Consider the following 21,441-nt stretch of genomic DNA (forward strand, 5'->3'; position numbering starts at 1 on the left):
TTATTTAACAATGACATTTCAGACCTGTAATAACTATAATTAAGTGATCATGCCATTGTAAATAAATCATATAATTATATAATCTAAGCAGACAAAACATGATAAGGTTAGATATTGACAGACAAGAGAGATAACAGCCAGTATATGGAGCGACATAGACTGCATTAATGTACAGTTATTCACATGCACGCAGCATTATGAAATATTTTTTTAAATCACGTTATTTAATTATCATGTATGTGTCACTCTTTTTTTCCTGAACCAGTTTAATACTAATATTATGTCTCACAGCTCTCAGACAACCTATTAATATTATTAATTTTATTTAATAAGCAAGTACAAAAATTGTACATAAAAATCTTGAACAATTGAGTTTATTACTAAAATGTTTTACCAGTTTTATAACATCGTGACTCGATGTGTCAAGTATAGACACTAGAGGGAGACAAACTACTGCACATTTTAACCGCTTTTTATTTTGAAAGAAAAAGACCGTATTTTGATGCAGATAGACTTAAATTGTTTTCTTACACAGCTACAGATTTTATAAAAAAATAAAATAAAATGAACGGCTTAAGCTTAGAGTTGTTATATATAATACGTTTTTTGTATTTTATGTTTAACCTACCTACAAATGTTTGTGTAGTGTAGGTAACGCTTTTATTCTGTAGGATCGTGGCCGGAAGTGTTATTGTTGTTGTGGGCTGGCTGACGAGCGCAGCCGTTAGCTCTGCTAGCACAACGGACAGTAACATCTGTTGATAAATGCTAAGCTAACATTTCTAACTCTAAACGTAAGCTGTTCGGAAGGACGTTAACGCGAGCTGGATTCAGTTTCACCCATCGCAGGACGAAAGTGCTGCCGTGAACGTTATGACTAATTTATATTTAGGGTTCAGGTTGTATTCTTAGCATTAGCTTCTGCCAAAAAAACCAAGGTCTGACGGGCAGACATGGAGACTCGGGGGATTGAAGACATGTTTGACTTTCGTCGGTAAGTCGGCTAACTGCTAGCTGATGTTAAGTTGCCTAGTTAAGCGGAAGCTAATGCTAATTAGCCACAGTTGCAGTTATGGCCTTGTGGTGAAGGAATCTAGTAAAGGTTATCGCAGACATTTATCGCTTGTTTGCTAACCAGCGCACCACAAGGCTTCTTTATGAAAATGTGTTAAATATTCCGTGAATCCTGCGGTTAGCTAGCCGTGCGACTAGCCGGCGACGTTAACGTAAACACTTTATTGTTAGCATTTGTTGTGCAATGCTAATTTAACTGTGCACGTCTTAATGCAGGAATATTAAACGAGATTAGATGACTGTTGGTGCTGAATGTCATGGTAGCTGGAAATTAAACATTTCAAGCTTCTTTTATTTATTCAGAGGAGTCAGAGATAGCGTTTTTTACTTATGTAAGCAGAATGGACAACTGTCATATAACCCTCAGCTTTGTGGAAAAACAGAAGTTGGTCTTCACCATGTACTCAAAGAAAGGCCCGCCGTTTAGATATTTCACTACAGTGCAAGTAGGAAATAAGGCCCTTGGTTACAGCAGTACCTTTTATGGTGTCGGGTTTAGTACAAAACAAAAACTAAATGTGAGCGAGATGTTGTGAAGCCCCAAACTACGAGTCAATCGTAGTGACACGTGTAATAGCTGAGAAAACGAAACTTGTGTATTAATGAGAAACTGAACTTCACCATGGCTCACAGTGAAGTTGTTTACTTTGCGTGCTCGGTTTAGTATTGTAAGAAAAGTGTGTGCATGTGCATAAACAGGCCATTTTAGAGAACATTAAGGAGAGCAAATGTACAACAAAATTAAATGTCTAGGAGAAATGTGGATTTGTTTTTTGTTTTTTGAAAGTTATTGTTGGGTAGTATAACGTTTCTGCACAGTCGAAGTGTTAAAGTAGCTTAACTTGATGCAGGATTATTTGGTGTTACAGTACTAGGTTGTCAACTAATACATGATTTTAGCAGTCTAATTTACACACTGTTCAAATTACAGGTGTGGTTGAGACAGGATGTTTTAAATTTGAACCTAAAACACACTTAATAGAGATTCCTAGTATATTTTTTTTTATGGAACAGGGACAAAGATGAATACCAAGATAGACACTGTAGTTGTGAAACCCTTCAGTGCTCTCTCGTGGAGATTACATAATGGTAACCCTGTCTGACATTTACCTCAAAACTCATTTTACATGCATGGTAGTTGTGTTTTTTGTTTTATTTTACTATGTACACTGATACATCCTTAAAAGACTAATAGTGACTGACATTGCCTGGTCAATTTATTGGTCTGTATCAACTGTAAATGTATAATTGGACCTATATTCCTGTGATTCTCTCTTGGTACAGATTTCCCAAAGATGCTGTTGTTCTCCTGCTGTTGCTGATTTACTTCCCAGTCGGCATTTGCTTGACGTTGATACGGATTTTTATTGGCGTCCATGTGTTCCTGGTCAGCTGTGCACTTCCAGAAAGTTTTGTTAGAAGGCAAGTATTTGTTTTAACACATTTGCTCCCTTTATGTGTCATTAATAATAATCAAAGTGTGCAACGATAATGATTTAGGTGCCAATAGAAATATAATGTATTAGGAAAACTGTTGACGCTAAAACACACTCTATAATACATGCTTTGCTTTCCATTAAAAATAATTGCAGCCTGTCAGAGTTTGGACCCCATTAAACACCATTAAGACAAATTGCTGGTCAATTTAATGTAATGGCATATTTCTCATAGTAATGTCCGTGTTTACATAGGGTTGATGACTGTATGATTCAAGAACCTTAACATATAATTACATATTATATTATAAATTATACTAATGTATGTACATGACCTGGATGTCGCTGGAAGAGCAGTAAAATTTAACCCTGAAGGAGTTAACACCTGCAGGCTGTTACTGAGAATGATTTATTGCACATCATACGTACTCAAAGTAATGTGCATTTTGGGGAATGGCTGGCTTTGTTGTGGTTAATAATTACATCCAGTTTTTTTATTCCACTTATGTCGTTTTATTTATTTTTTTTTAGATTTATTGTGAGGATTATGTGCTCAGTCCTGGGGATGCACGTGAGACAGAAAAATCCTCGCTCCAGAGACAAGAACACCAAGCTGTACATATGCAATCACGTGACGGAGTTCGACCACAACATAATCAACCTCCTGACCCCCTGCAATACTGTGAGTTTCACGTTGTACCTTGCTAAGCCACGTCGTGCAGCATGTTTTAAAGATGTATTCGAGCCCGTGCTCCGTTGGAACATCGCAATATGCACTTGTAGATATGGCCTGTACACAATTATATCACATGTTTCACTCGAAAATGTACATATTACGTAATTCCTTGTGGATGAGTCTGCAGCTGATTTCTCTAGTTTGGAACATGATCGCCTTCATGTCAATACTACATCTGAACTGACTGCAGATGATTGCATGTTTGCAGAAGGGCCAGTTTGTGCACCGATGCTTGAAAGCTTGTTTCAGTCCTACCTGCTCACTGTCCAGACAGTCTTGCTGCCCTCAGTGGAAATAAATGTGTAAATAAATATGCTGCCTTCCCCTTTTTTGTGTTGTATTGTCCAGTGAACACCGTGTCACAAGATTGCTCTCTGTCTTGTCTGATTTCCGCTCATTAGCCCCAGTTAGAGGGCTCCACAGGCTTTGTGTGCTGGGCCAGAGGCTTCATGGAAATCCATTCAGCGTCTGGCCAGGGTGCTATAGGAGAGTCTCTTCAGAGGTACTGCTCCACTGAAGGGACCCCACCTTTGCTCCTGTTTCCCGAAGAGGACACCACAAACGGCCGTGCTGCTCTGCTCAAGTTCAGGTTAGTGCAAAAGTTTCTATTTCTGATTAATGTAAGAATTCACATTTACGTCCTCTCACTGAGGAGAACACAGTTATTAAATATAGGAAAGGGAAATAGCCGGGAACATTGAAATCCAAACGACAAGCAAAAGTAGAATATTAAGGCCCCTTCACTCTTGTAATAATATGCGTTGTAGATGATTGGATCACAACAGGCCAGCATTAAGTACATGTGTTCACATCTACCGTTTAAATGCATCTTTAGATGTGTCTCAGTTGTCCACATAGGAAGAGGAAAGCCTCTGGTAATCAAAGTAAGTGAAAGCCTCTATCTGTAATGAGGAAATACATAATTTAATCATACATCGCTAAATTGCACATGTCAACATATAGACACGGCTGATGGAAACCACATGTGAATGCCATTATTATGATCAGATTACACAGAGCATACACACAGTCAATAATTTAATTTGCTAATTTATTCTTGTAAAAGCTTATTCATCAGTTTAGTTAGTAGTTAGTTAGTAACAGCAACAAGGACAGAACATATTCAGGAGCTCTTCCCACTAATAATTACACATCAGTGTTTTTTTTAGCAGTCTAGTGTCTTTGTTTTCTCCTCAGGTGCTGGTTTAAGATACAAGCCACGTTTTTGTTTTGAGATAATTTCAATCTTTACCCCACTTTCAAAGCAAGATGTGAATTGTGCTTTTGCAAAGGCCGTCAGTTGAGTTGGCGGTCTTTCAGTGTGGCCAGAGACCACTGTGTGTTTGCACCGCTAGAGGAATGTAGTCACAAGGAGGTCAGATCACCTCCAAATGTAGACCGAGCGGTCAGATCTCAAATGTGTCCCCACTGCGTCTTAAGTGTGTTCCCACCTGTTCTTAAAGCTGTCCACTTGTGATCATCACTGCGTGCTAGTACTCCGTCTGAATAAGGCCTAAAAAAAACTTTTCTAGACTTTCCTCTTTGTTCCTTTTGTTTCTGCTGTTGTTCATTTGTACACATTAGCCTACTGTAATCGGGAGCAAAATGAATAGTTACGCAACGGAGCAGTAAATGTTGGGATTTATCAATATTTGCCCATGGAGACAGTTTTGGCCTCATACCCATGAATTTGGTTGTAAAAAAAAGAAAAGAAAAGAGGGATTTAATGAAGCCAGCCGCAAATTATCATCCCTCTTTCACGGCACTTTGAGATAGAGATGAATCACTTTAGCAGTTGAGTCTCCTGGCTAATTTCCCTCTGGAGCTGGACAGAAATTAGTGTGAGGAAACATCTGCAGAATTGATTAATTTCTATTGTTAATTAGAGTAAACTCAGATCCATGTGTACTCTATCTTCAGTGGAGATGGAGGTGCACTTTATAATGAGATCATTGCCGTGGTTTTTGTGCAGAGTTCTGATATTCAGCACCAACTGGTTTCTTCATGGGTTCTTGCTATGATGCAATAATAATGAATATTTCAACATGTAATGAATTCAGAATTCTGTTTCTCAGAAAAGGTCAACATTGGTTCTAAAGTCTTATTTGCTCACGGACGATCCGACTAAATCTAAATATATTTTTCTTCTCAGTTCCTGGCCTTTCTCTCTCACCGAATCCATTCAACCTGTGGCCTTACGAGTGACCAGACCATTGATCTCTTTGGTAATGTCTTTTGAACTTGCATATATCAGCAGTATCAATATAATTAGTGTATTATCGATAAACGTGCTTCTTAATGTGTATGTAAGTATTGTTAGGAAGGAATTTGTGGTGACGCCGATGAAGAAGAAGAAGAAGTACCAGAGTCCTGTATGTTTTATGCTGAAGGGGTTTATTTAGGCTCGATTGAAGAGAACAGAAGATTCGTCATCACAACATAAGTGCATGAGTCCACCTCAATTCCGAGGGTCAAACAGTAAAGCTCAGATTCTTATACTAGAAAGGTGGGCCGAGGCAGCAAATAGGAGATGTGTTAACATCTAATTTGCTTTAGTACATAAACATGAAGATAAGGATTCACACCAGCTAGGAAATACAAAGTGTCATCATCCAGTGACGGAGGGCGTTATCATCTAACTCTACAGCTGTGTCTGCAGACAGCCAGAGAGTGAGATTGAAGACGCCAAAGAGGGACCATGGCCTTGGCATGTTCCTCAGAGAGAAAATAGGGCAGATAGCTGACCCCAGCAGTAATCTAACATTAACTACACAAACTATCTATAGGGAAGAGAAATTATTCTCTAACAAGTACGTGAAGAGATACTTTTGTGTGCTTGGCCGTAACATTGTGGCAGCCTTTTAATAACATAGTATGATGCATTTATGTATCATGTTCCTTCCATGGAAAATCATTACAAAATGAGTGAAATTTCTTGGAAGTAGCAGGAAGCTGATTAGTGTGGGCTGCGGTAATCTAATCCACCCATCTCAGCGCTAAGAATAATTCTGTCTTGTGTTCCTGTGTGCAGCAGTGGCCAATGTTGGGCTTTTATACTAAACAGGAATATTTATAAGTGGAGTTTGTTAGGATCACCTGAACACAACGCTTAGACGCTCAGGGTTACACTAAACTGTTACCATGATTGTTATTCATTATCTTTCGTCCGTCCACAGAGCACACCAGAGTCCAGCTGGCTGACGGAGCTCTTATGGACATTTTTCGCGCCCTGTACAGTGTATCATGTAAGGTACTAAATAATTTGTGTCATTATTTCTATCCGCTGTTGCTTTTTAACGTTGAATCATGATACTCTGGAGCCATGCTTTTGGATAATTTAGTTTTTCTTCTGAACTGTTTGGTGGCGATTGGATTATGTAAACTAGATTCACTGAGAACAGAATAAGCTGATGAAGACTTTTGGCACAAGTCACAACCTCAGGCTCGTCTACTCTAGTCAGTGATGCTAATAGATGTATCCCAAAAACATTTAAAAACGTTTTTTTTTTTTTTTTTAAAGCTCTGAGTTCTAAATTCAGGTTTTTAAATGGTTTCCTTTTGATTTTAAGGCTCTGTGTTGCCAGACTTCTCAGTGTAATATCTTCCATTACTTTTTCATCTTCATCCCAGTTGGCTTCCTCCAGTGTCCAGACAAGATGGTGAGTCCACGCAGGAGTTTGCCAACAAAGTCCAGGAGGTAAGACCGAGTGGATTTATACGTCTTATGTTCGTAATGGTAAAAGCAAATATTTGGAAATGTTAAATAAAGATCCCTGTATGGTGCAAAGTAACTAAACAGAGATCTGGGTTTGCTATAGTTCCCTAAATCATGAAATCCATGATTTTCTACTTTCTCTAAAGTGCATATCATGTGTGTTTTGTTTTTATCTTATCAGCTACTAGCTGTGGAACTCGGCTTGGTCTCCACCAAGATCACTAAAGCTGACAAAGCAGAGCACATCAAGAGGAAAAGACATTCTGTACCCCAAACATCTACAAGTGAGTAAATCCCATTATTTTACAACATATCTTGACGACTCTCTTACTGCAGAAGATTCAGATTTTTGGGGGAAGTCAGCTGTTCTTTTCATTAACGTAGGTGTCACACCTGGCTCTATTGGACTCGGATTCATGGTCCAGAGTTTGGGCACAGATGATCACAGGATTGCCAAGATGGCCCAACAGGTGAAGGACGTCCTGCCTCACGTCCCACTGAATGTCATCGCTAAAGATTTAGGTAGGGTACAGTCTAAATGCATGGTTATATTCACATCCATCTCTGCACCTTGTAACACATCCTTCGTAAAATTTACATAGGATTTAATGTGTCATACCCTTGAAGCCGTCTTTTGATCCTATACAGCAAAAACCAACTGTGTTGACACCACCATAACGAATCTGCTAGAGAACAAGGAAGAGGCTTCAATGGAAGCAACTGGGATGTCGACATTTGGGGCGTCTAAGATCAGCCACTATTCCTCTGGTTCTGCTCCCACTATTAAGGTTTGATTATAAATGAAGTTCATATTTGATTATTCCTACAATTTTAGTATAAAATTCAAAGTTGCATATGAACGTAAAACAGTTAAATATTCAGTTTTTTTTTGTATAACTGTTTTATATTGTGTCACTTTGATTGATTTTCTTGATACTGATGAGCCAAATCATAATGACCACCCTGTCTGATCTGTTCTTGGCGTGATGGACCAAGAACAGATTTCTGACCAAGGCATGGAAATAGACTGCAAGACCACTGAAGGTGTTCTGTACTAACTGGTACCAAGAGACTGCCAGTATATTCTTAACAGTAATTATTTCATTTTTGGAAGTGGGGAGATACTTATATCCATAGTCAGATCAGACAAAAATGGTGGTTGGGATACCCCCAGTTTGGTGAAGCACAGAAGAGTACCGGCACTCTTTAATTACCTGCCCCCAAGCAAATATGTTGAAACGTTGGCTTGACAGAGTCAGCAGTAAAATGAGTTTAGCCACTTAAAACAAGGAGCACCTAAAAAAAATACTATGAATATTAAGGATACTCCAAACCTTCTTGTAAAGGTAAACCTCACACTCCTCTCAACTCCTGTAAGTTGTGATTTGGAGCCACTGCAGTTTATGGACATAACATTGTTCAAGTCATACTTACACATTTGCATCAGACACAGTCAGTGAGAGAGAACTGACTGTTTTAGCCAGCTAATATCCCAAACCTTGACGTGTGCTGTTACAAGAACTTTGTGTACTTAATTTGTGAGTGGTTGCAGTATTTTTAGCTCCTCGTTCAGTTGCAATCATTTTAACTAAGGTGATTATTCCATTTTCTCCTCAGCCTGCTGCCAAATCTTTTGGGAAATCACCAGTTGATAGACATTTGTCTCTCCAGGAAAGAAAAGAAGCGCTGTATAACTTTGCACGAAGGTGAGGTTTTGTTACCGTTAGCACAGCAGTGTCTCTTGATAACCACATGTGACGGAAACATCTGTCATGTGTGGTGGAATCAAATTTTCTGTTAGTATCTCTCAGGTGTTTCAGCTCTCATTTTTAATGCTCCGTGTCTGTTCATGCTAATAAGACAACAGCCAAAGCAGCTTCATTATGCACAACATCCTGCAGGTGTGTAAGAGTGAACGGTTATACAATATTCATGTGGCTGGAGATTTACTTCCTTTGCTTGGTGCAGCTTTAACATTATGTAGAATCACTAATGAGCAACAGGCAGAACCCAAAGGTTATGTGTAAAAGAACAACGGTGTTCACAGATAAGATTAGACACTTCTGATTTTCTCATCTGAAATCTGGACTCAGAAAAGTTCTAACACTAATCAATAATTATATATTAACAATGGGTAATGACAAACCCTCAGAGTAATCTGTTCTCCTGGACTCTGTGGGGTGTTTTATGATGTTTCAGCTATTCTTTTATGCTGGCACATTTATTGTTTTGCTCCACTTTCATCTGTCTCATCAATAGTGTTTAGAGTGTTAGCAACAAGCTGAAAAACACATTCAGAAGTTAAATGGGCTGATAACTTTAATGTGATGTCTGTGGAAACACAGCCTGAAATATGAGTCCAGGTGAATGCTAACGTCACTCTGGTTCTGCTGGATGTGTTTAATCAGTATTGTTATATAAATTGTTCTGCCACCAGCTGGCCAAAATGTGCCACATCCACCATCTATAGGTGTGTGTCAACTCGTATGAAGCGAAGACCATTTCATCTCCTGTGTTTGTTTGTATTTCTCTTCCAGACGTTACATCGAGAAGCACGGATTGGATCAGGAAGAGAGTCACTGAACACACTTTAGGTCAAGCCATTATTGAAAACTCGTCAGAAAGAAGCATATTCAACTTGCATAGCTGTCTAATTTGAATGGTGATTTTATATTCAACCTGTTCTGTCAAAAATTGTTATTAGTAATAATGGCAACAAGTATTCAGGACATGTATAAGTTCATGGAATGGTGATTATGCATGTGTTTAATTCTTCATTCTGGCTGATAATTTTGATAACAGTTTGTATTACAATCCACTGACTGTGAATCATCTATTTATTTTTATAATGTCCAGAGTCCTCAAATGAAAATAAAATTCAGCTTGACCTTGCTTTCAAGAAATTATTCCGCATGTGTGTAGATTTTGTGGCACTCGTGATATTTGAGGAAGACATTTTTAATTTGTATGTCCAGCAACATTTAAATCACATTTTAATTGTCTCCGTTATGTTTGTAATGTGTCATGTATTACCTAAGATGCAACAAGAACCAAAGCCTTCTGTAGGAGGGAGCCAGTGAGTAGGTGTATGCTCAGGCCACTGACCCTCAGCTGTTAAATACCAGTTCTTATGAAAAATAGCCTGCCGCTCATGATAACAAAAACACACAATTAATAGGAAACTACAACCTTTTAACACCAGAGGCTGTAAATCCTGTGTTGTGAAAATAAGTTAAAGGTTTCTTAGTTTATTGAAATCAACACTATAGACCTGCAACTCTCGTGGAGAAGCAAAGTTTCTTGCAGTGTTAATGGATGAGATGCAGTTTATTATCAGTCGGATTTGACAGACAAAGGTCACGTTACTGCTTGTGGGAAACGGCAGCTTTAATGTGTTTTCTGTGCGGTAAACGTCCCATCTCGTCAACTACTTTTTTAGAGAAATCATGAGCAGTTCTGGGACAACTGGATATTTGGACAGGACAGGAATCAGACCGGTTGGTTGATTTTACACTTTGCGTTCATGATGATGTTGAATGGCGATTCACGAAGGGAGCGAGTGTTGGAAGAAGCGCGATATTTCTCCGCAGTACGTGAAGGCATCCTTCCGCCACACCGGAAGTGACGTTTTCATATTTCCCCCGCAGACTGCAGCCGCGGTTAAGCTAGCTGGTTAGCAATGTCAGGTGTTGAGGAAACTTCAAATGAATGCGCAGAACTTCAGGAAGACCAGGAGTTTAATGTAGAGATCGATGACCACCTCGAGGATGATTATGCCGATGACCCGACTCGATATAAGTTTTACAGGTAGTGTTTGGTTCTCGTTTTCTCTTAACTGTTGGGTGGCTAACTTAGCTTTGCTAGCTGCTGTAACTGCTAGTACTTTTTGAGATGAGTTTATAATAACGCTGTAATGTTTGATTACTTGTAGTTTAATGTCTGATTTGTTGTTGTGTGTAATAATAACCTCACTACGTGTGTCTTTGGTATTAAAAGGCAACTTTATAAGTTGCTAATTGGACGGCTCAGTTCTGCAAGTTGCTTACAACCATAGATAAATGAATATTGTTTAAAAAATAAATAATAACATTAAAAACATACAGTGATAATGTGTCAATCCAACTTCACAACTATCATATTTATTTCAAGAATGCACGACTTTATCCCATTTTTTTAAGGAACTAGTTAGCTCTGTCACTAGCTACATTAGCTGTTCAGTCAGTATTGTAAGGCAGCAAACAAGAAATGAATTGTCTTAATGTTTCAGGGACAGAAAGGAATGGGCTGACCTGGAGCCCGTCCCACAGGATGATGGACCAAATCCCGTGGTGAAGATTGCCTACTCTGAAAAGTGTAAGATGGTTTGGATTGTTCTTAAGACATAGAGAAATGCCACCCTCCATAAAAGTGAAAGTTACACCTGCACGTCCACCTTTCATGAATGTCTGGTAACCTTATATGCATTTAGTCACTACCATGTGCAACAAAACATAAAACACTGCCTAACTGTTCTTCATGTCTTTTGTCCAACAGTCTCAGATGTTTATGACTATTTCCGTGCACTCCTGAAGAATGATGAAAGAAGTGAACGTGCTTTCGCTTTGACAGCAGACGCCATTGAGCTAAATGCTGCAAATTACACAGTCTGGTGAGCGCCTTGCTTGTTTGCAGTGTGGGAAAGCAATATTCAGCTTCCACCTGAAAGATACGGAAATCTAAGATTATAGTTAATAGAATTCATTAAAGAGATGAGCTCTAAAAGGCCTGAAAGGAGTTGATGTTCAGCTGTGGACACATCCACAGTCAAACTGTATCATTTGTTTGTTTTTACTTTGGATCTTAGGTTGTTTTTTTGTTTTTTTTAAAGGATATCCAAAAACAGTAAAGCAAGGCAACTGGACTTGTAGAGTTTTCCCTCTCATCCAAGTAGCTTCTTCAGTTCTAAAGGACTGATGGGGAGTTGGGGAAAAATAGGAACATCTGTATGCGGTGTCCATCAGAAACTTGTATGATTAGTGTCTGTTAACGACCAGATACTTATCTGAGTGGTGTCGCCTGATGGCTCGAAACGTACCTGTCATTGGGGTCTTGTTTTTTAACAGGGCTATCCCTTAATGAACAAAAAGGTCACTTTAGACCTTAATTTTATAGTTTTGCAGGCAGATTGATTTATTTACTTTTTACACAGTTTCTGCATGAAGATGAATATATACAGATGAACAAAAAACAAAAGAGTGACCTCTGTAAAAATGTATTCTAACGTTGGTTTCGGGGATGTCCAGGCACTACAGGCGAGTGCTCCTGCAAGCCCTCTCAAAGGACCTGAGGGATGAGATGAGGTACATTACAGCCATCATTGAGGAGCAGCCCAAAAATTATCAAGTCTGGTGAGTGCTGGCAAATTCCCTTCTGCATTTCTAGTTAGAAGAGGGAGGGAGGGATGGAGGGAGGGTGCAGGACGTCTTTAAAATAATTCAGTTACATGACAAAATAGCAATGTTTTTTTCACGTCTCTTTCAGGCACCACAGACGTATGGTGGTAGAGTGGTTGAATGACCCCTCAGAGGAGCTGGAGTTCATTGCAGACATTCTCAGCCAAGATGCAAAGAACTACCATGCCTGGCAGCACAGACAGTGGGTCATCCAGGTAGGTGTTGCTCTTAGCAGAGAGAGGCTTCAAAACTGAGGAATGTGAAACAGTTTTCTGCCCACAGCAAGTCACTCTGCCAGATTGAATGATTCACTTGTTAATTTGGTTGTTTTGTTGGCGTGTTTCTGTGGTCAGTATTTCTTTCAAGCATTGCAGGGCCACTACGGAAAGCACAGTGTGATTACATAAACATGTCTGCGGCCAACATTTGTCTTCTTCAATCTCCAGGAGTACAAACTGTGGGACGGCGAGCTGGACTTTGTGGAGAACCTTTTGGAAGACGATGTGAGGAATAACTCTGCATGGAACCAGAGGCATTTTGTCATTTCTCACACTACGGGCTTCTCTGATCCAGCCATAGTGGAGAGAGAGATTCAGTAAGTGCTTTCCTTAAATACCTGGATGATTTGGACCGAAATTCAATTTGCACTCTTTAAGCTTGATGTAAAGTGCTTGCAGTTTGGAGTTCCTATTCCAAATAGCTTATTTAGAGAATTTCAATGCAAAGATATTTTCACTTAAAGGGACGTCACTGTATTTAAGAGAAATTTGAAGATTAATTAATTGTTCTGCATACATTTGACTGGTTTTCTTCTCTCTTCGTAAGGTACTGTGTGAACCAGATCAGGAAGGCGCCTCACAATGAGAGCGTGTGGAATTATTTAAAAGGGTAAGATATAAATCACAGATCAGACACAGTTTTGGATTGCCTTATTTGCACCTTGGTGAGAGCAGATTGATAGCAGCTAATGATGTGCTTACATACAGAGCCATAAAGCAGAGTCCTCACAGGTGTTGCATACATGGTCGCGCATCACTTCACTTATAGCTGTAGCTTTGTGGTAGTGGCTGGAAGATTTTCGGTGGATGCAACAAAACTACTTTTTGAGATTTAGTGAAGACTGAATGCAAATCGTCTTTCACAGTGTTAATTGTGCACTAGAAAGCCTTTCTTCAAACTGCTAACAGCATGTCGTGATGCATGTCTCTACCACGGTATTCACCAGGGTGCAAATAGTCACATTGGATGTTCCACCCTGGGTGAAAATAGCATAGTTGGCTGCTACCCTGGTGTAGCCAGAATCACTTCTTATCAGAATATGAGTCTGGTAACACATCATTTGCATTTCATTATGGGGCATGTTTCAACTGAATCGTAGAGGAATAAAAAAAAAAAATCCCCTGAAGTGCTGTTAACTGCGTATCCTTAGTTATTTCGCTGCAAGTGTCTTTTACAACAGATGCAATAGCTGAATCTAAACATCTCATCTTTGTTTGTGAACAAAATCAAGTCAGCAGCACTCAGATGATGTTGTTCTGTCCTTAACTGCATAATCCTCCCCTAGCGATTTGATTGATCCTCACCAGGTTTAATAAATACCTAATGTAGTGATTCCAGACTGAAATTCACCCATTAAAAGTTTGTGGACGCCATAACTTTGGGTTAGTACTGAGGCTACCTGGATGCTAAAACCATCTGCCTTCTTTTTTTCTACCGTATATCTTAATCCCAAGGAAATCTGTAATGATCAAAATTGTTGAAATTGTCTCTGATCTTTCAATTAATTTGTCCTGTTTGGTCAGAGTAAAAGAGGAATATTTCAGCCTTCCCCATTCAGACATTCATTATATATGGTATGCTACAGGGGTGAAATGGCAAATAGAGATCGAGTTATTAAACATGGAAAAGCTCGCTGACAGCATCTCCTGTTTTTCCTTCTTTCCCCCTCCCTCAAGGATGCTGCAAGACCGAGGTCTATCATCTCAGCCAGGTCTGATGGAAAGGGTCCTGGAGCTGAAAGAGACACACTGCTCATCTTACCTTCTAGCCTTTCTGTTTGACTGCTATGAAGATGCCTTGGAGAACAATGTGCAAAAGGAAACAGTGGATGAAGAGGAACAAAAGGAAACCATAAGAAAGGCTCTTGAAGTAAGTGTTGTGTGAAAAACGACAGCAAATTAGAAATAATCTGACTTTTTACTCGTGATTTTATTAGTTAAACCTGAGGGGGGCAATTTTCCAGTAATGTTGTTTGACCCTCTCGTATTTGTTCTCCCCCTTCGAAGATTTGTGACCATCTGGCACGAGAGAAGGACACCATTCGTAAGGAGTACTGGCAGTTTTTGGGACGTTCTTTAAAAAGCAAATACGGAAGCAGCGTTCCCTCAGATGAACCTGTGCCAGACAATCCTGAGCAGTCAGTCCCTGCACCTGCCCCTCAGGAGGTCAGCTAGGCCTCCGGGATACTCACTCCTTTCCCTCTCCCTATCCTGCTTCATGATGGAGGTTGATATTACTGTAAATTGCTTTAATGGAGTTTGAAACATCGCAACAAACATGAGGTCACCAAGAAGAATGCACTGAGCTTGAAAAGTCTCCCTCTAACTAAAGTGTTGATATGTTTGCGTCTGATTTTAAAAGAAAATAAGATAGAAGAGTGGATTACATGTTGATTATTTCCCACCTTAACTAAAACGTAAATAACCATCAGATAAGTTTTGTCTTCGATCTGGAAATCGTTGAGCCAGTTTAACCTCAGCTTTAGTTTTGTAAGACTGGCTTCTGTTCTCGTGCTTTGAATCTGAATATGTTATTTTTTTTTTTTCCTCTGAACTTACCTCACCTCTTTCAGCGTGTTTGCATGCAGCCAGTGTCCAATGTATATTTCTTAGTATTAAGAGGCCATTAACGATCAGAGAAAAACAATATGAACTGGACTGCTTTGGAAATATATTGTTTTATTATACGTTTAGTGATGTAGTCAGGATGGACAGGATGCATTTTGGTGACAGGAAGTGTCTTTAAAGCTATGTAATGGCAACAAAAGCCAACTGATGTCTCCTCAAATCATCTGTGTTGAGACCACAAAGCCAGGACAAGGGCCAACGGCCGTCAAACGTCCTCCACCTGCATGACATGAAACGTCTCTACCCGCCAGCAGGTGGCAGTAGTCTGTAGTTGTTACTCAAAACTGGAAACTGTAAGAGCCACTCATTGTACAGAGCTGACCTCTCAATCATGCTGATCTACTTTTTTTTTTTTTTTTTTTCAAGATGATCATGTCTGAGCCATCTTGAGTTTATTGTTTGGTCACTTTCACAAGTTCCATTTATTGTCTAAAAAGCCAATCACAATGATCTGTCACCAATGCCCACTTCTACACATTCTTCTAATAAGCGGGCAACAGGTCCCGACTAGCGCCAGTGGTGCAGGACGCCACTGTAACTAGAGTTACAGACAGCCTGACACCGACAGACCGCGTGCTTGGGTGTGTTAAAGCCCTGAGATATTTTCTTTTGCTGCACCTACAGCAGTCAGCGGTGAATGCAGGTGTGTTTTTAGAACCTCACTTCCCACAGAACCAAACCGTGTCACCTGTGTGGCGTCGACGGCTGCACCTGCTCTCAGTGGCAAAAATATAAACCCTGAATGATGGAGCACTTGATGCAGTAACTGTGCATGGCTTGCTATTTTTTTGTGCCACCACAGAGCCAGTTATTAGCACAGTAAATGCAAGGTCTTTCATGTGACTTTAGCAATTTGTCATCGGCTCAATCATCATTTTTGTTTCTTCATTTGTCAAAAATAACTTGAACTCCAAATAAGACTTGAATTGGACTCTTGTCTGCATGCAAACACGCTTTTAACATACTTCTATGAAAATGTTTTGATCGTTTGTCGGTCTCTTATTTGTGTTTTCTTTTCATTTTTTTAGAAGCATCGCAAAAATAAGTTTGTAGTAACATGACATTTGTTTGTAAAACTTTTTTTTCCCGTTATAATAAAGCAGGTGAGACACTACATGCAGCGTTAAGGCTGCTGCATTCTGATCAATGACTTGCACAACATCACAGCTTCCCGCTTCTCTCCAGATCTATATCGCTGCCTTTCAGCGAGTCGCTTTCTTTCCACCGGGCAGAGTTTGTTTTGTTTGAGCCTCGTCAGTTGCGCTGCCAGGAGAAAACTGAACCAGGCAGCCCCTGTGCACGCAGCACATGTATTGACACTCACAACTTCATGTCCTGGCCTCCCTCGGAGTTAGGAAATGGATTTACTCCACTAGACGCAGCTGTTTCAACTTCTGCTGACACTACAACACAATCCAACCCATTACAGTTTCTAACCAAGCAGCCAGTGTTCCAGCAGGGTAATTGCCACTTCTGCCACCCCGCAGTGTGAAAAGCAGTGATCATAAAGTTCATGTCATCAGTCGTTATGACACAACTGAGCATGATGGTTATATGACACTGACCAAAAAAATGCAAATGTCGTCCCACTTTGAGTCAAGCCGCATAAATGTGAAGTTACTACTTTAGTAAATGACAGCTGGCTTCGTTGCACCAGGCCACGAGACACAATCCAGGCTGCTGAGCTACACTGAATATTAGCCTCACTAATTTAAAATAAATAGATCAGGTATCTTCTGTACCTCCTTGTTTGGATGGCAGTGCTCCCTAGTGGTTAAATTCAGCCCCCCCAAACAAAAAGAGCACCAGACAGAGTGTAATTAAAATCCTAATTAAATCCAGCACAAGCCCAAACAAAGCACCCGGGTCCCCTTGAAGTCTGTGTGCAAAGGGAGTTATTAAATACAGGTGACTGCAGACAAATAGCTCCTCTTTTGGTGTCCATATGCGATGTCCTCCACAGCAGTTATCTTAGCTCGCTCACGGCGCCGCTGCCTACTTCTTAAAATGCACGCACAGACACAGTGGATTAACAGGAGACCAGCGTGTCGGTGCAGGGGTCTGGACGAGATCCAGATTGGTTCTGAGACATCTGTTTCTTATAAATGCTGGAATAGGCAGCTAATCCTGTGTGGGATTCTGCTGCTGCCTCTCTGTTCATCAAGGAGTCAGCTGTGTGTGTGTGTTTTCCCTGAGCATTGCTGCCAAAGCCATCCAGCTAGCAACATGTAAGGTTGCTGAGGGAGTGAATATGTGCATGGATATTGTATTGTCATAACGTAATGTGCAGACAATGGAATCACACATGGAATGAATAAATAAATAACACAGCTCCACGTGACGTTTCTATCACCTCCGTCACCGTGTTAACGCCAAGACATGAGACAAGTGTCTGATTATCTTTTCCAGCAGTTTGAACACTTAAAATAGATCACACACACACAAACACACAAACACACACACGGAGAAACAAGTCAAATTATTGTAATAAATAAATGAATAAAACATAAATAATAAAGCATGTGACACCCTGGGAATATATGTAGATTTATACCAGAGAGAGGTATAACAGAGGTACAGAATACTTCAATTAGTTAATATACTGTCACTACTACACCTTTAAATTTCTTCTTCTTTTTTAAAAAATATTTTATTTATATTTTATAAATTTATATATATTTTATTTCTGACTTAATCAGAATCACTTTATTGTCACTGTACCAAGTACGATGAAATTGAGGTAGCAGTTCTTCATATTCAGTGCAAAGTAGAAATAAGGTAAGACAAAACAACAAATAAATAACACACACGATACTACTACTAACAAAATTGAGACACATATTGCACAGACAGCAGAAAATTGCACAGGGTCGTGTTTCCAGTGTTAGAGAAAAACTGACAAGACATAAGATTGACAAACACGAACATCGCCTGCCTCTCCCCACCCCTCCCTTTACACGTGGAGGGAAAAACTAAGTAGATAAAGAAGGAAAAAAAGTAAGCAAATTAAAAAAAACAACAACAACCGTGGTGAACAATTTTTCACAGCTTTCTTTGGTCGTCCGCTTATACACTTATTTTATGTTTTAAAGATTATATAACGACAAATATTTAACTAAAAATGAGTCATTGAGGTGTCATGAGGGTCCTCTGCGTACTGTGATGTAATCAAGGAAGGGTTGCCAGATCTGCTTAAACAGGTTTGTTTTCCCTGCCATTTCAAATTGGATTTTCTCCATATATAAAGTGCTCAAGAACTCTTTGAGCCAAGATTCAAAGCAGGGGGGTGTCTCTTTATTCCAAATCTCAAGAACAGTTTTCTTTCCAATTACCATTCCACACTGAATCCACATAATTTTCCAACGACTTACAGTTTCCAGCTATTGAGACCAACGTAGAATGGCCGTTTCTGGATTAGGAGAGAGGCCGTGTCACTTTCCTGTTTTTTTTTTCATGATGCCTTCAAGTGTTGGCAATCTGACCTGTGAACACATGTACAAACATAGATACCAGCTTTTTTTAGTACCAGGTTTGGTTGTCAATAAAGACTGAAGCTTATCAGGAGAACTGTAAGTTTCAAAATTTGGAAGGTTTTCTCTGGCATAGTTCCTGACTTGCAGGTACCTGAAAAAAATATAAAATAAAATAGAATGACTGCAGTGAGAATTTTACTTTGAGGTTAGAAAGCCAGCGTCTAGTTGAGAAGGGGCAAATGCAGGACTATAACAGATGGGGACTAAAATGGAAGTGTCTGGCAACTTGAATGTTTTAGAGCTTTAAATTTCAATGAGAATCTGTTCTACAGAATTAACTAAACATACAATTAGACAACTCAGTTAACTCACAAAAAAAAGTCCAATACGAAAAAAATACAAATCTTAAAAGCTAGTACTAAAACCATATTATATCTGTTGTTGCCTGGCTTTACCAGCAGTCTGACTTTAGCCATAAAATTACATCTACCTCACAGACATAAATACATACAAATCCATGTTTTAGTCCTGCACCACACGTGAAGAGTTTATAAAATCACATATCGTACTCAGTCCTGTAAACCCGTGTTTGTAGTCATAAAACACTGAATCAGAACAAGTATTAAAACTCATAAACACACTCAGCTGTGAATGGTTTCGTGTGTCGGATATTATATAAATAAATATGTTGAATTTACATGTAGTCCTCCGTAATTGGAAAATCCAGAGTCTATGAATGTGCCATGACTGAGTGAATGTCCTCCAACAATACAGGACATGTGAAAACAGCTCTGATAGAAAAGGAAAATGACAAACAGGAAGTTTTAATCACACCAAACAAAGCTCCATCTCTTGGGATGTGTTGCAAGGCAGGAAGAAAGACTCTAAGGTGAGCCTTGTTAATGGACTCTACACCTCGCTGCTGCTTGGTCCTGGGGCCATACTACCTAAAACATGTTTCTCTGTTTTTGTCTAACCTCACTTTCGCTTGACCATGTTGACTGATCACGTCGAACGCCTTCTTAAAGGCAGTGATGCAACTTCTTTCTGTGAGAAGTGCACTGGCAGACACAAGGAGCACCCTGGATGTGTCTGGGCCAGTTGCATCATTTTGAACCATTACACGCTTGCAGGCAGTTTTATTAACTTGGAGAAACTACTGCACCTAATCAGGGAAAAAAAAAACATACACCATATAAAGCTCCAACAGGGTTTAAAAGAAAGACTCTGCTGGTGCTGGTGCTGGTAGAAGGCCCTTCGAATGAGATGAACAATGCTAACATAACTATATTGTGAAAGGATGTTTAGCTGTAGTGACTATTTCTCATATTTTGTGAGTATTTCTCATTTCATTTGAATGACATGATGTGCAAAGACGCCGGTGCTTACATGTAAAAGTGTACAAGTGAAGTCGATCATTGCTGTAGTTGTGTCATTAAAACGTCTAAAAGGTATTCCTGTAGGAAATACTCCCCTGTGGCTGTTTTAATCTCATACATGCGATCGTTGCCATTACGCGCCCTCTTATCTTCACCTCTTCCTTCTCTCTAATGAACCATTGTAATGGTCTGATCATCATCATTACCGCCGTTACCATCCCACGCAGCTCCGCTATGGAGAAGGAACAAATTCCTGTGTTAAAAAAGAGAAAAAAAAAAAAAAACGATATGTGGATATCCATCACAAAAATACCACCATTAATCTTCTTTAATAACAATCACAGTGATGGGACTGTGAATGTGGAAGAAATGTATTTAAGTTATTAATCAAATGTTGGCAGCGGCTGTCTCCAGACCCGCCACTCTGAGAATGAAGGATAATTTAATAACAAAGAGGGAAAAGAATGAAAAGATAATTGAACTGTTGTCACTATGTATGATTTAAACCTACTTCTCGACTTGAAATGTCTATCACCCTATTTTTATTTTTTTCTCTTTGTGCACTTTAGTTTTACTCCCTGAAAAATACAGTCTCCCAGAAGTTCTTTAATTAAAAGTCACTCCGTGGAAACCAATTATCAATATATACGGCCGGGCCAATAAAGTGTGTCATTACATCAGGTAGTGCAAATCTAAAGGCCCCGGGATGAGCTTAGAGATGAAGTGACTTTTGATTTAGGAGAAGAAATGTTATTAATTCTCTGTGTATTTCTCTCAGACAATGGCTCATGGTTGTAGAAGTAACACCGGAGACAGTCCTGAAGATGATGGGAGTATTTAGGGAGCTAATATCATTTATAATGTTAAAAAAGGTAACTACAAAGATTCAGTGTTTCCTACAGAAAATTATTTTTCTCACGATGAAACAGCCCTAACAGAACCTTGGCACTCTGAATTTCAGCCAATAAATGAATAAGCACCTTACGAATTACATCTTTTACATTTAATTTTTACACTTAAAGCTGCATCAGTTAAGTTTTTGGCCACCAGGGGGCAGCAGAACAAGCTTAAAACACAACATTTTATCATAATTATCACATCATGCACTATATTGCCAAAACTATTCACTCACCCATCCAAATAATTGTATTCAGGTGTTCCAATCACTTCCATTGCCAGAGGTGTATAAAATCCAAGCACCTAGGCATTCAGACTGCTTCTGCAAATATTTGTGAAAGAATAGGTCGCTCTCAGGAGCTCAGTAAATTCCAGCGTGCTGCTGTGATAGGA

The 21,441-nt window shown here is 39.4% G+C and overlaps 2 protein-coding genes across 2 annotated transcripts; both read left to right on the forward strand.

Annotated features, from left to right (window-relative positions):
• The first annotated feature begins 698 nt into the window (after positions 1-698).
• Positions 699-9,853, forward strand: aup1 (AUP1 lipid droplet regulating VLDL assembly factor). Its single transcript, XM_084549955.1, has 12 exons — positions 699-994; positions 2,359-2,496; positions 3,042-3,192; positions 3,648-3,835; positions 5,399-5,471; positions 6,423-6,496; positions 6,877-6,943; positions 7,143-7,245; positions 7,346-7,483; positions 7,610-7,749; positions 8,579-8,667; positions 9,499-9,853. Exons 1-12 carry the CDS (start codon positions 954-956, stop codon positions 9,542-9,544), a joined length of 1,248 nt encoding a protein of 415 aa, XP_084406081.1. The 5' UTR covers positions 699-953; the 3' UTR covers positions 9,545-9,853.
• Positions 9,854-10,473: 620 nt separating this feature from the next.
• Positions 10,474-16,181, forward strand: fnta (farnesyltransferase, CAAX box, subunit alpha). Its single transcript, XM_084549956.1, has 9 exons — positions 10,474-10,768; positions 11,229-11,314; positions 11,495-11,609; positions 12,244-12,348; positions 12,482-12,608; positions 12,840-12,988; positions 13,219-13,281; positions 14,349-14,541; positions 14,679-16,181. Exons 1-9 carry the CDS (start codon positions 10,641-10,643, stop codon positions 14,844-14,846), a joined length of 1,134 nt encoding a protein of 377 aa, XP_084406082.1. The 5' UTR covers positions 10,474-10,640; the 3' UTR covers positions 14,847-16,181.
• Positions 16,182-21,441: the final 5,260 nt, after the last annotated feature.

Source organism: Chelon labrosus, assembly GCF_963514085.1.
Source record: "Chelon labrosus genome assembly, chromosome: 8".
NCBI lineage: Eukaryota > Metazoa > Chordata > Actinopteri > Mugiliformes > Mugilidae > Chelon > Chelon labrosus.

What these genes read in the sequence shown, in the direction of transcription:
- aup1 (XM_084549955.1), top strand. Translation starts at nt 954, where the DNA reads ATGGAGACTCGGGGGATTGAAGACATGTTTGACTTTCGTCG. An exon ending in CCAGAAAGTTTTGTTAGAAG is followed by an intron (nt 2,497 to 3,041) that starts GCAAGTATTTGT and finishes ATTTTTTTTTAG; the next exon opens with ATTTATTGTGAGGATTATGT. An exon ending in GCTGCTCTGCTCAAGTTCAG is followed by an intron (nt 3,836 to 5,398) that starts GTTAGTGCAAAA and finishes TTTTCTTCTCAG; the next exon opens with TTCCTGGCCTTTCTCTCTCA.
- fnta (XM_084549956.1), top strand. Translation starts at nt 10,641, where the DNA reads ATGTCAGGTGTTGAGGAAACTTCAAATGAATGCGCAGAACTTCAGGAA. An exon ending in CCCAAAAATTATCAAGTCTG is followed by an intron (nt 12,349 to 12,481) that starts GTGAGTGCTGGC and finishes CGTCTCTTTCAG; the next exon opens with GCACCACAGACGTATGGTGG. An exon ending in GTGTGGAATTATTTAAAAGG is followed by an intron (nt 13,282 to 14,348) that starts GTAAGATATAAA and finishes CCCTCCCTCAAG; the next exon opens with GATGCTGCAAGACCGAGGTC.